Below are 14,116 nucleotides of genomic sequence, written 5' to 3'. Positions count from 1 at the left end.
TTGACCATGGTTAACAGCTTTCTTTTCCTTTATGTGAGGTTTTCAGAGAACCCTGTACAGATGTCTCACCACACTCACACCAACTATCATGCAAGATAGTTGACTACTTATAACTATGCCCTCAACTCCCCATTCTAATGGTAAACCTGGTGTAGACTTTCTAGTGTGTCATCTACCCCTGCTGAGCAGTGCCCTTGAGTTGAGGCCTGAACAAAGTACTCAAACCCAGATAACTTCTGAGCTATCCTCTTGGCCCTGGGGAAAGCCTGCTCCTTTCTCCCAACCAAAGCCTGGAGCACAGGACCTTCCCACCAACGTCCTCTTTTCTCACGGAACCAGCGGGAAAGCTCCAGTTACCTGCCACTTTGGAACTTTTCCAGGAACATTAGACTTCAGCTTCAGTACTCCCTCGAACACCAAGGACACAGCCCAGACTCTCCTGTTGATAAACAATCAGAAAATAAGTCAATAAGTATCACCCTAGTAAAATACAAGGTGCACTTATCCTGGTTGGAGTCAGGGAAGTCTTATCAAGTGACACTTCAACTGAATCCTGAAAGAACAGCGGGAGACAGGTCATGGAAAAGGAGTCCTTAGTGAAGGAGTCGCAGTGCATTTGCAGACATGGAAGTCAGTGGTGTATTATGCAGGGAGGTGAGGAGAGAGTGAGCTGGAGAGGTAGGCAGGGACTAGAGCATGAGGGTCATTAGTCATGCTAAGAATTTGAAAGATTTCTGGGGATGCATGAAAAGACTATAGGTAGAGACTGATAGGATCAGGTTTGCCTTTTAGAAAGGACACTCCAGCATATGAGTGGAGAATAGAGAGGCTGTGGCTTGAAACAGGTTTGAAGGCTGTTCAAGTAACCTAGTGGTAGAGGTGAGACCTAAGTCAAACTGGGTGGGGGGAGGAGCAAATGTGACAGAGATCCGAGGGAAAAATCAGGATGAATGCCCAGTTTTAAGTTTGGTTAAAGTCAAACACAAAAAGCATGAAAGGTCTTTCTTTGGCTTCAATCTCTTCCAGAAATTTTAGGCTTTCTTCACTGTTTTATCAGTAAGTTCCTAGAAATCCCCTTTACCTCCAGTTTCTTGCCTTATATTCTGCCTCCAAGCCACTATTTTGGAGTGTTCCTCAATTCTGCTGATGGGCCTGGCAGGTCACACAGTATTATGTGTTGGAATAGAGGACTATGAACTGATCCCAGGAGAAAGGACAGGGTGTCAGGCTGATGAAATAACAGGTATATAGATTTTTTTTAAAAAAATTCAGGAGACTTCCTATAAACATGCAATCTAAGAGCTTGAATAGACTTAATGCCCCATCAATATAACTTGGAAATATTTCAGGGTGGTAAGACTTGTGTGTGGCGGTTGTTTAGAAACAGAATCCTAATGAATAGAATTGTGCCCCATGTCAAAAAAAAAAAAAAAAAGTGTGCATGAGTAGAAGAGGGCCAGTGAGCAACAAGCATAGAAAAAGATCAAAGGTAGACTAAGTGCTCTGCCAAACCCTCCCTTCCAATCATCCTCCTCTAATCCATAGTAGGCATATTCTTAATCCGAGCCACATAACTAGTGCCTTTGCTTTGATTCCTTGCTTAGCCTGTCTACCTTTTAGGTATGAGGGCATTTGTGCCAGGTGCCTGGAATTGTCCCTCTGAAAGACAAGATGAGGTATTCAAGAGTTTATTTGGGAGGTGAAGGTAAACACCAGCAGGGGAGTGGGGAAGTGAGATAAGGAAGGAAAGGTGGCCAGTCAAGAGTGCATTGTCAAGCCAGCTACCACTGTGAGTGACTAGAGTTTAGCCACCTGTAAAGTCAATATTAAGCATAGATGTCAGCTACCCAAGCCAAAGGGTAAGGGAACTGGGATGCCTATACACCAACTCCCGTCACTCATCAAAGTTTTCTCCCAAGGGGTGTATTAATGCTCCAGAATCGGCCGCTAAGTAGGCAGCGGAATTAGGCACAAAAGAAAATAGAACTGATGTGCTCTAAAGGGGCGGGGCACTCAGAATATCCAACGGCAGGCACAGCACGGAGTCTGTAATCACTTCCTTGTCTTCTTCCCCAGACATTCAGTTCTCCATTCATTCAGGTTTGGCCTCCCGACCTCAACTGAATTTCTACTCAGCACCATTGTCCCAGCTTACCCTGAACTTCTGAAACAACCCATTCGCTAATAAGCAAGAACATCCTTCATGTTACCCCACACTAAGGTTAAGTTATTAGACATTCTTTCCTCAGGGGCTTTATCTGTCCTGTAAATTACTGTTGCTCTAAGGAGTTATAGGAGGACACAAGCTGCTTTTATGGGGTGAACCAATTCCTTTTGTACATTCTGAGTAAAAATGAGGACACTGTGTATAGTCAGTGTGTGCCACATACTAATTAGATTTCTACATCTCCAATAATAGTTCCATGTATTAAACATACCAAAGAGAGTTTACTGTTTAACTCTCTCAAATGGCCTTGAAGAAAAGGAAGATAGGAACAAAGGAAGAAAAACACTTCATAAGTATTTTAACAAAAGTGAGACAGAGAATTACAGAGCAATAATTTCACACAGAGGCCTTAGAAAGAGGCATTTCTGAGAGCTTCGCCACATCAAGATTCTGGATGCTGCAAACAATGTTGCTTTGACACCAACATTGTTTTCTAAAAAGCTCCTACTTGAGTTAGAAACTCTCCACACTCACAATTCCCTCTGGCACCAATCACAGCAGCAGAAGGGAAAGAATTGCAAATAGCATGGTGACATGACTGTCACTTGAAGCTTGTTTAAATTGCACACGTTGGATATTGACATACTTGAATTACAAAAGAACCAAGTAGGCCTGAAATATCAAGTATTGCTGAAGATTTACACAAATGCAGTAACAACACAAAAGGTGTGGGTGGGCTAAGCCAGCAATTGCTTTCCAAGTCTGATACACTGGAGCCATGGAGTAAGAAGATATATTTAGAATAAGGGAAAGAAGAATACCAATGCTCCAAATTACAGTTTGTGACCCAAATTAAATTGCAAGTTGCTTTAACTTACCCTGCACTTTTACATAGAAATTTTTCATAAATGGTGATTTGGGTCTTGGGCCACCTAGTACCAATCTGTTTAACCCATGTCATAGTATTAGTTGTATCCCGAGAAGTTTCCAGAATGGCATTCTCCATGATTTGCTCATTTTGAACCAAATGTCCTTGTGCATGTTCCCAACCATATCCACAAGTTTAACTTTCTATCACTCATCACCAAGACCTGTGTCTCTACTCACCACCTTTGTCAAGAGTTTCAGACCTGTATCACATATTCACTGTTGGCTGAATATTTTTACCTAGCATACCCCCGCACACTTCAAATTCAGCAAGCTCCAAAGTGAACTCGTAGCCCATTCTCCCCCCAATTTCTTATACTTGTTCCCTTTTCTGTTCACTGTCTACCATGGTTAGAATCCTGGGGTCACCTCACACTTTGCCAATTTCACGATGGTATGTGTTTGAGAATGTTATTTCTCTACCTGCAAGCATTGTCTCTGCCATCCTAAGGCCAGAAAAACTCCTCTCTTCTTCAAGATCCAGTTCAAATATTGCCACTCCTCTGAAAACTCACTGATGCCTCACTTGACTGCCAAAGTCCCAGGACAAGCAAGGTCAGGTCCCAAATCTACTCTTTTGTGTGTGTGTGTGTATGTGTTGGCACAGGTGGGGGAGGGGGGCAGGTACCAGGGATTGAACTCAGGGGTATTCAATCACAGAGTCACATACCCAGCCCTGTTTTGTATTTTATTTAGAGACAGGGTCTCATTGAGTTGCTTAGCACCTTGCCATTGCTGAGGCTGGCTTTGAATTCATGATCCTCCTGTCTCAGCCTCCCAAGCCTCTGGGATTATAGGCGTGCACCACGGTGCCTGGCCCAAATCTCCTCTTTTAAGAGTGCTCCCATAACATGCCATCCATTCTCTAATGTTGGACTTCCTCTGTTGTAGTCTCGTTGATATGCACTCTTTTTTCCCACTCAACTGTGAACTCCTCCAAGGCTGCGAATGATCTTATTTCTAACATTACTTTCTGTAGCCTGGCACATTACCCAGACAGGAGTAATATTAGTAATGGGTAATATTGTAGTAGATACTGAACTTGGAATCATCAAACAATTCAGGAAGCAAATTTCTCTGAATACTTTTTTTCTAGTAGGATTTGGGGGCATAGTTAATCATCTTCTACATGCAATGTAAAACCTACCTTCTGTGATAATAACTATTTTCTGGTTCTGTTGCTGGTTAATTATTTAAAATGAACATGTCTTAATTAGATCTTGGAGGGAGCAAAGAAAAGATACATTTCCTCTACTGGGTAGAACCAAGGAATCAATGTTTCCTTAAGGGATTTTGTGTAATTCCATAGGTTGAGTCATATTTCTTAGCACCAGTTTTAATTCTATGCTCTTAATTGCTGATGACCTATTTTTTCTACTTCTTTTTTTATGTGTGCTTTGTTTCAAATCAGATCCTTAGAATGTGAAAGAAGAGAATTACCCATGATATTTAAGCCATTTGAGAAATATTGCATCTTATATAAGGGGAAATGATGATTAAGGTGGATTTTTTTTTACAATACTCAGTAAAAATTTTGTTAAAGATATTTCTAGAAAGCATCACCATATCTACAACTTATTTTCACCAGATGTAAGTAGTAGCCGTCACTGACATACCCTTTTGAAAAATGCTTTAATAAGATTTTTTTTTTTAAATTACCACTTGAGGCCATTAATTTTGAGCTCCAGAGAAAAGCAGTCTTTTTTCATATTAACTTTTTCCTGACTTCTATTTCCTAAAGTTCATGCTATGATAAAGACAAATTCTAGCAATTACAGCTGAAAATCCTGCTTGCAGGCAGTGGAACCAAGAGAGGTTTGGTATTTAAAGTATGATGATGATGTCTCTGAGAGGAAAAACTGTCCACAGTGAAGTTAGCATGTGGTATGGGAAACGGACGGTCAGATCTTGCACCACCAGAGTATTCAAAAAAAATCACATAAGGATATTACAAAAGCCTTAAATTAAGAGTAGAGTAATAAAACCTAATGTAAATTGTGTCAGGAAAAGGATTGTACCATTTATACTATATTTATAAGTTTAACTGCTAAATAAAAATTCTTAACAAGTAGTGACTTCTAGAAAGCTCTGGATCCTCAGCCTGGGTTCATCCTGGTTCATCCTCCCACCTCAGTCCTTTGTTACACAGTGTAATAACTATCCACACTCTGCCCTCCCACTGGACAGTTTCCTTAAGGGCAGGCCCCTGCTCTTTTCCTCTTTTAAACCAAGCCTAGCATAAAACCTGGCACAGAGCAGGCTCTTACTAAATATTTAAAGCATGAATATGTGAAAGTTTAAATAGATTCTGTTAAAAGGAAAAATCCCAAAGCACTCAGAAATAAAGCTGAGCTGTTAATTTCACCATCACTCCTTGACATCAAATGCTTCTCATAAATCCAAAAAATGGCTGTGTTCTGCAGTGGAGGTAGTATACAAATTATAAAGCAAATGATTTGATTTCCCATTGCCAAAGACCCTCTTAGGAATAACTAAATATTGCACCCTGGTAAGATTGGCTCAATTGGCTAATCAGACAAAAAACCCATTCCTGACAGTGACAACAATAAAGAGCCTGTTATAGGTCAAGATTGACTACTCTCTGCAAACCACTTGATTTTTTCCTAAGTTTATAAAACAATTTTTTTCTGAGTGTAAATTGTATTTGTAAAGAAAACTGAAAAATGCAAAAAACGTAAAAACATTTTAGTTTGCTTCCTTTAACTTTTTACATAATTGAAATGAAATTTTATCAGTTTCGTGTCCTGCTTATATTACTATAAAAACATATTTCTTGTTACTAAGTTTTTCTCAAAACATCATTTTAAATGCCTGCATAACATTTTGTTTCATTGACTACCATACCATAGTATTTTTTTCACTATCATAAATAATGTTGGATGGAATCATCTTTTTACATAAATATTTTTAGACTTTTTATTTAGAGAAATGTGCATCCATCATCCAGCTTCGATCCATTTCCTTTCTGCTGGTCCAAATTATTGGCTAGAATAGAGTCCAAAAAAATAGAATTTCAGGTAAAGAGGATGAAAATGTTTTAAGGCTTATGATAATTTTGCCAGATTGCATTGTAGAAAGGATATATACATTTACACTCCTACCAGCAACATGAGAGCACTTCTTTTCACTGCACACTAACCAACACCTAGTCATTTATTTGATTTTCTGAAATGCATTGTAAAAGGTTCCTTCCGTTGAATTTAGGCTTTAAAAATCTTCCTCACCCAGAAGCTAGGAGTAAGATCATTGGTCAGTCAGACCTGGACTTCAGTGCTCCCACTGTATAGCTCTGATTCATGCAAGTCAGTCTCTGAACATCTGCTTCCCATTCAGTGGATAAAAATACCTACCTTCATGGTGATCAGATGTAATGATGGTAACAAAGTGCTTAGCTCAGTCCCGGCTCAGAAAAAAAGAGCTCAATAAATGAAGTATCTCTTTTAGACTCAAAGCTTTGTGGGGTTATGTCTATCGTGGTTTTTTGGCATTTGCTTGATATAGAGCTGGAGCTAGCACTCACTATCGAAGAATAAAGTTCTGCTGTGATAGGTAAAAGTGATATGTTGTTTAAAGTTTAATCACTAACAAAGTCCTAGGCTAATTAACTATTTGCATTTCCAGTCTGTCATTTTTAAGTTCATTCCTTTGGTTATTCAACCAGACAACTTGACAGTTTTTACCAAGTCTTTAAATATGACCACATTGTATGTTCAATGCTTCACATCTAAGTCTATCCTATCGAAACAAAGAAGCTATTACAAATATATGTATGTATTCTTTATGCTGTTTAGGACTTTTCAGGTTTTCTACAATAGCACGCTTTTGTTGTTGTTTTGGAAAAAAAACTAATAAATATGATTTGGGTAGCAAAAACAATAAATAGAATAACTTCTTGTGTGAAATCACTATTAGATTTTTAGCTGATGGATACATTAAATCCAATTAATCCCAGGAATCCCAGTGTAAACCAATTCTCAGTCTATCACATATTACAGGTTTTATCTAAACCTATTGGAAGCTATTTGCATTTTCAACATTCACAATAACTTGGTCATCAGGTCACCCAAGGTTGCTACTCAATGTTTAATGACTCCCTGTACCATGTGAAATGTCTTTCTCTAAAGAAGAGCCCTCCTGTTGTTGTTTACCCTGCCTAGGCCAGTCGCCAATTTTAGACATGACTCATGTTCTTTCTTGGGCTTTTTCTGTCTTTTTTGTATAGTCCTGTTCAAACATGCTTCAGGATTTGAGGCTAATGTTTTTAGTTGTAAGTCAGGAAGTGCCTTAGTTGATGGGAGACAGGTGGAAAGAATGGAATTTGTTTTTGGACAGAATTAGATTTAAAACTCAGTTCTACCATTTACATTAAAAATGTTTAAATTCATTAAGTTTAAAATTTTTATTTAAATGTCATTTCTGAGGTTGGGAGAGGTGGTGCACACCTGTAATCCCAGCACTCGGGAGGCTGAAGCAGGAGGATTGTGAGTTCAAAGCCAGCCTCAGCAATAGCAAGGTCTAAGCAACTCAGTAAGACCCTGTCCCTAAATATAATAAATACAAAAAAGGGCTGGGATGTGACTCAGTGGCTGAGTGCACCTGAGTTCAATCCCCGGTACCTGTCCTCCACACACCCCCCAAAATTATTTCTTACATTTAAATCTCAGTTTTAACATTTATTAGCTGTATGATTTTTTGCTTAAGCCTTTACCCTTCCCTACTTTAAAAAAAAAAAATAATGCCTACTGTTTTAGTAAATTTTGTGTCACTCTGACCACAATACTCACTCAGCAAAAACAACTTAGAAAAGAAAAAGTTTATTGTTTACAGTTTCAGAGATCTCAGTCCATAGGTGGCTGGTTACATTTCTCTGTGCCCAAGGTGAGGCAGCACCTCATGGGGTAAGGTCCCAGAGAAGGAAAACCACTCATGGTGGAGATAGGAAGCAGAGAGCCGGAGGGGTCAGGGAAGATAACAGGAAATGGCCCAAGGGACCCAACTCCAGCCACACTCCCCCTGCCTATAGTTACTACCCAGTTAGTCCATTCAAACCAGGATGGACAGATTAGATCACAACTCTCATAATCTAATCATCTCACCTCTGACTATTCCTTACTTATATTCCTGCATTTATAGGAGCTTTTGGGGGACACCTCATATCCAAACCAAAACACCTACTTTATAGTGATGTTATGAGAATTAAATAATATGCATACATAGCTAGGCCTGGCATAGAACAGGTAACACAATAGTTTCCTCCTTCCTTTATAGCACCTGCTGCATTTAATGGGAGAAGGAATCCATGGAGAACATGAGATGGCTGTTGAAGAGCAGGAAATGAAGAAAAAAAAAAAAAAAGCTCTGGTTTCTTTGTTTCCAGGTGTGTAGATGGAGGAAAACTTGCGGATGGGAACAGTGAGGATCAGAACTGGAAGCAAGCCTAGGTTGGTTGTTCTGTAAAGGTAGGCAGGGTCTCAAGAGGAGACAGAAAGATAGCACATGCTTCACACAGGTTGAAAAAAGTGGAGGTGAATGAGATGGGAGTATAAGAAACGTTATTTCCCTCTCTTGACTGGGCCATGTCACAAATGGGTAAAGAATGGTAATTCAGGGAAGTGGGTTCATAACCATTTAGGTAGGAAACAGAAAGTCCAGCAAGGACAGAATGTTTCTAAGTTTTCATAGCAAGTTTTACCTCCAGGAACCAAAATCAGTTTATGTATCAAACAAAATGTCTCGGTAAGCCGGAATAAGGTCAAGGCTTTAATTAAATCAACTGCAATTGAAAATATTTAAGAACTATAACCCAACTGAAACTAGATGGATTTTTTTTATATTACATTATGTCATGGCAGTATACATAATTATAAAATTTATGGAAATGTAAAGAGCCAAGTTTTTCCAAAATATCCTTGAAGAAGTAGGAGAAACTGTTCCATAGACAAAAAGGCTTATTATAAAGTTACAACAATTAATTCCAAATAAGCCAATAGAACAGAATGGAGTTCAGAAACCGATTCATGCAGATGGGAACTCAAGGACTAAGGGCTCTACAGAGCAGGGGAATGGTAGTTATTTCAACAAATGGGCTGGAGCAAGTGCATTTTCACATGGAAATGTACCTTCACATTCAAATGAATGAAATACAACCCCCTCTCATACCATACATAAAAACCAATTCCTAGCTGCATTGTAAATGTAAAAAAAGAACAGATGGACTTCTGGAAAATAACACAAGAATCTTCATGACCTTAGTGGAGAAAGTGATTACCTCATGCAGGCACAAAAACAAAGTAGGCAACAATGGTTTAACTAAAAGGTTAACAAATCAGATATGAAAAAAATCAGGATACCAAAGTGAGCATATACCTTGAGAGAAGCACCAAATTACTTGGCTATACAAAGGGGTTCTAATTCAACAATGAGAGTAGTCATGCCAAAAGTAATTGAAGAAATGTACCTAATTGTTCACAAGGCACATGTGACAAGAGGATTACAAGGAAATATACACATTTTGCTATGTACTTCAGTATCTGAATTTTGAAGAATAAGTATGCATTGCTTTCACCACCTTAAAATAGCTAAAATCAGATCTTATGATCTGTCACAAAAACATACAAATGTGCATCGCAATAGCAAACTATGAATTGGCTTTACAGAGATCAATTAAAATTCGAGTATTTTCAGACCTAAAGAACATTAAATTCAAAATTCTTGGAAGTAAGATAAGCAAATGATGAAATGTGCACATTTCTCATTCAAGAATAAAGAATCTCTATGGATAAAAAACTCACATCTTTATTATGTAAAACTTTTATAATAATTTTAATGGAAGTTAGCTGTTAAAAACCATAAAATATTGTTAATTAAATGCTTACCAGATATAAAAAAGGATATCAGATCACTTTGGGGAAGTTACTTTTAAATATTATACACTTCCAAAGAAAAACTTTACATTGATAAACTCTTCTACTCAATTTTTCAAGAAAGGATTTTTGTCTTTATGAAAACATAAAACATTTCTTTCTTCTTGAATATTTATATGCAAAATTTATCAAACTGGCAATTTTTATAGTTACAGCCCAAACCAGATAAAATATATGAAACATTTAAGATTAGAAGGCTAATTATGGTACTGTTGCATAGGTTTAATATTCCTGCATAGGTTCTAAATTTATTTGGAAACTAGATTTCTTGAGCTTTGCAGAGGAAACATCCTGACTGATATCTAGTTCTGAAAGCACCACCTTGTGGGAAAAACAAGCACTATGGATTAGTCAGGACTGCATACTCAGAAGAGAGAACATTCAGTGGACTTCCAGGGCATTAGCGATACTATTTGTTACCTACATAGAGGTTCCACAAGTGCTAACTATATCATTATTTGTTAAACTGTATGACTTTTCTGTATTTATTGTGATTAGGAATTTTAAGTTTATAAAAATAAAAACAAGTTTCATCTGTACCTGAATTAAAGGTTGCCTCATCACTTGCCTAAATGCCTGAATTTCCTAAGCAGTTCTATTTTCTAGGACTGCCTAGGAAAACACTGTGTTTGTACCCTTGCTAGATTTTACATAGGAGACAAGAAGTCAGGAAGATTTCTTCTTTGGTAAGCATGGAAGGACTCCCTGCAACATTTTCCTCACCATGTTTTCATCACTACTCTCACAGCCTCCAAGGGCAATTCCAAGTGGTCTGGAATCATTTGAAAGATCCCTATACAAACAGTTCTGAAAACTACCACAGAGAAACCAACAGTAGATTTTGTTGCCTCAATACAGAGAATCAAGGATATGTGGCACATTTAACTACGTTAACAATATTCAGTGAGACAGGTTTTCTTTACATATTTTATTTACCATATTTCTAGAGCTTGCCACACACTAACTATTCACAAAATGACTTGAATTAGTTGAAGAGATGTTCATTTTCTGTAACTGCCACAGAATCACTTTTCTTAGCGGCTAACTGCATCATATTAAGTATCTCTGTTCATAACCTACAGCAGTGTTCAAGAGAGAAAGACTTACTCCTTTTGCCCAGGAAGCTGTTAGTATACTTCAGTGGCCATGTCTTCACTTTCCCCCTTACCCAGGAACATTTAAACTGGCATGAGACCAGCCATCAGCTGACGCTGCCTGGTCCAAGCCAGTGTGCCATGTATATATGGGTTGGAGGGCATACCATTTCAGCTTCCCCACCACCATTTCACCCCAGACTGAATCTCTACTCCATTCAAATACAGGTCATATTGTGGATTTAAAGTGTAATAAAGATGTGGGCAGATCTGCCTTAGAGTGTTTCACAGAACAATGCCTTCTGCTGGGTTAATGCTACTTGCTAAAATAATGTTCAAGTTAGGCACAAAACTTAGTTTTTAAAGAAACTCATTAGAATGTTATAATGTAATTTTTGACTTAGGCCATTTCTAAGATGCTATAATATAGAGATATCCATTATCTAAATGCTTCTTATAATTTGACAAGTTCCAGATATAATTATTCTGATGGTAATGAATATTGTTTAATCAACTATTTGCTTCTATGTATGAAGAAATGTCAGGTTGTTGTGCCACAAAGATCCACCATTTCCTTAAGGAGTCTTTAAACAGAACTGCCTCAAAGAATGAACTCTCTCAGCCAGACATAGTGGTGCCCGCCTGTTATCCCAGAAACTCAGAGGACACTGAGGCAGGAAGATCCCCAAGTTTAAGGCCAGCCTGGGCCACTTAGTGAAGCCTTATTTCAAAATAAAATTTTAAAAAGATAGGAGTGTAGTTCAGTGGTAAAAGATCCCTGGGTTCAATTCCCAGTATGGGGGGGGGGGGGAGGAATATTCTCAGGTATCTATTTTTTAAAGAGTGTTAAAAAGGAGAATGGGATTATTTCAATAAAACCTTCTTCAAGATTTCTGGAATTGCCCATTCAGAAATATTTTATAGGAACCAAAGTTAAAATTAAAAGAAAAGTTTTATTTTTGTCTTTTTGAGATGGGATCTTACTACGTTGCCTAGGCTGACCTTGAACTGTCTCTCCTTCTACCTCAGCCTCCCGAGTAGCTAGAACTGTAAGTATCTCTTTTATTGAAAAAAGTTAATATTTGTAAAATATAAAATTTATTTAACATTTTTCTTCCTACAAATAGATGTAAGAAAGAGAATAGCCTTAATGATAGAGAATAATAGAGACAATTGCTACCACTCAATAGGAACATAACGTTTTAAATTTTTGCTACAAATGGAACAAAAACTCAGTAATTCTAACAGACTTTTTTTTTTTAATAAAAAAATCTATATAGAATTATTCAAACTTTTCAGTACTTCTAATCATTCCAAATCTTTGGGGCTACTACTACATGAAGCACTAGGGGAAAAAAAAGAAAACCCATACTTAATGACAAATAGTGACGTGAGGCACAGTTTCACATAGAATGTTCACTTCTGGGAAATACAAAGCCTCTAGAAAATTATTTTTTAAAACAAGAGGTTAAATTTTATAGCTCTTTCCTTCAATTCTGGCTAAATTTAACATTAAGATACTGAAAGTCTTTGATCATGAAGCAGAAATGTAAATTGGTGGATTTATTTTACTACTTATTCAAGAACAACCTTTAAGCAAAGCCCTTATTCAGTAAGATATACACTAACATGTCAGTAAAATACATTTTAAATTTTACAAAGCATTCCCAAATAATTTAACAATCAGACTAAAAAATGAGAACCAATGTTATTTTTAAAGCCATCAGCTGAGAAACACCTTCAGTAATAGAGTCATGTTCAGGAAATGATACTTAAAAATATAAATTCTTACATATTAGTTTATCTGTTAAGTAAGTCTTTTTCAAAATTTTCAGTTCACAGAAACAGTTTTAAAATCTTTAACTATGAAGTCTTTGCTTGAAATGTTTTGATTCTTTCTGTAATTTGAAAATTTCTAAGTTCCATTGAATATATTATCTTCTGTTTCTTCTTAAGGAACCAATGTTCATGAAAGGATCATCATCTTCATCCTGAAATGACACAGATGTTAAGTCAGTATTGTTCCATGTTGCCGTGAAGCAAGACAGAAGCAATGGTGTCAGTGAGAGCCACTTTCGCTTCACACAGGCTAGATTCCATTTTTTGCATTTCCTTTATAAGTGTGAAACATATAATTCAATTCAAGTTCTTAATGAGCATTAAAAATAAAATTTGATCCTGCAATATCCGAGTGTATATACACATATATATTGAACACCCATTTCTCTCAGTGATTAGACTAAATAAAAGCAAATGAGGTATGGGTAAACCAGGTAAAACTGAATTAAGTCATTTCTATTTGGTCTGTCAATAGTTTTTTTTTTTTTTTCCATTTCCCTCCCATTTACATTCTATTACAGTTGTCTGCTATTCTGAAAATTCACCAAAAAATAATGAATTCACATGCAGAAGGTCTAACTTAGAAAGAGCTGTAATTCTTAGTTCCCATTTCCCATTTAGGGCTAGAAGTAGATAGCTACTCTCAGACTACTGAAGAAACAACTTATCAACGCAACCTTTTGGGTTTTTTTTTGAAAAAGAAGTAGATGGAATATTTCAAGAGTTTCCATTCTGATGAGCTGTAAATTACATGCATGTTAGAAAACAACAGGAATATGAGATATTAACTAAGAATTTAACTAAAGAAAATGAAAACTAACAAACCTCAGGTAAGTTCAAGTTATATAATTTAATGAGGAATAATATAAATTGATTATATTTTATAATTCAATATTCAGAGGTAAAATAAATTTGTAAATTTCTGATTTATGTTTCTATTAACAAATTAATAAAGGAAATCATTAGCTTATGTTAGTTTTATTGATGGTATTAACAAATTGAAGTGTTAGCTAAATTATCCATCTCTGGTAAGAAATGGATACCTTGAGAAATATAAATTCACTTTCATTTACTGATTCATTTTCTGCTACTATCAAAAGCAGAACTTATTAAATATGAATCCAAAATGAAGTCCAATAGAGAGT

At 36.9% G+C, this 14,116-nt stretch overlaps 1 protein-coding gene across 6 annotated transcripts in view; it reads right to left on the bottom strand.

The window, feature by feature from the left end:
• Positions 1-7,952: 7,952 nt before the first annotated feature.
• The window catches only part of MRE11 (MRE11 homolog, double strand break repair nuclease), a 63,321-nt gene continuing 57,157 nt past the window's right edge, over positions 7,953-14,116 (bottom strand). For all 6 annotated transcript variants that reach the window (XM_081282671.1, XM_081282672.1, XM_081282669.1 and 3 more), the window contains one exon: positions 7,953-13,123. In XM_081282671.1, coding sequence (XP_081138797.1) covers positions 13,067-13,123 — 57 coding nt within the window. In that variant the 3' untranslated portion in view covers positions 7,953-13,066. The remainder of the gene's footprint in view (positions 13,124-14,116) is intronic.

The sequence above is a fragment of the Spermophilus citellus genome (assembly GCF_964194105.1).
Source record: "Spermophilus citellus genome assembly, chromosome: 2".
Lineage (NCBI taxonomy): Eukaryota > Metazoa > Chordata > Mammalia > Rodentia > Sciuridae > Spermophilus > Spermophilus citellus.
The sequence above is the reverse complement of the archived record's forward strand: the minus strand, read 5'-3'. Positions and strand labels throughout refer to the sequence as shown.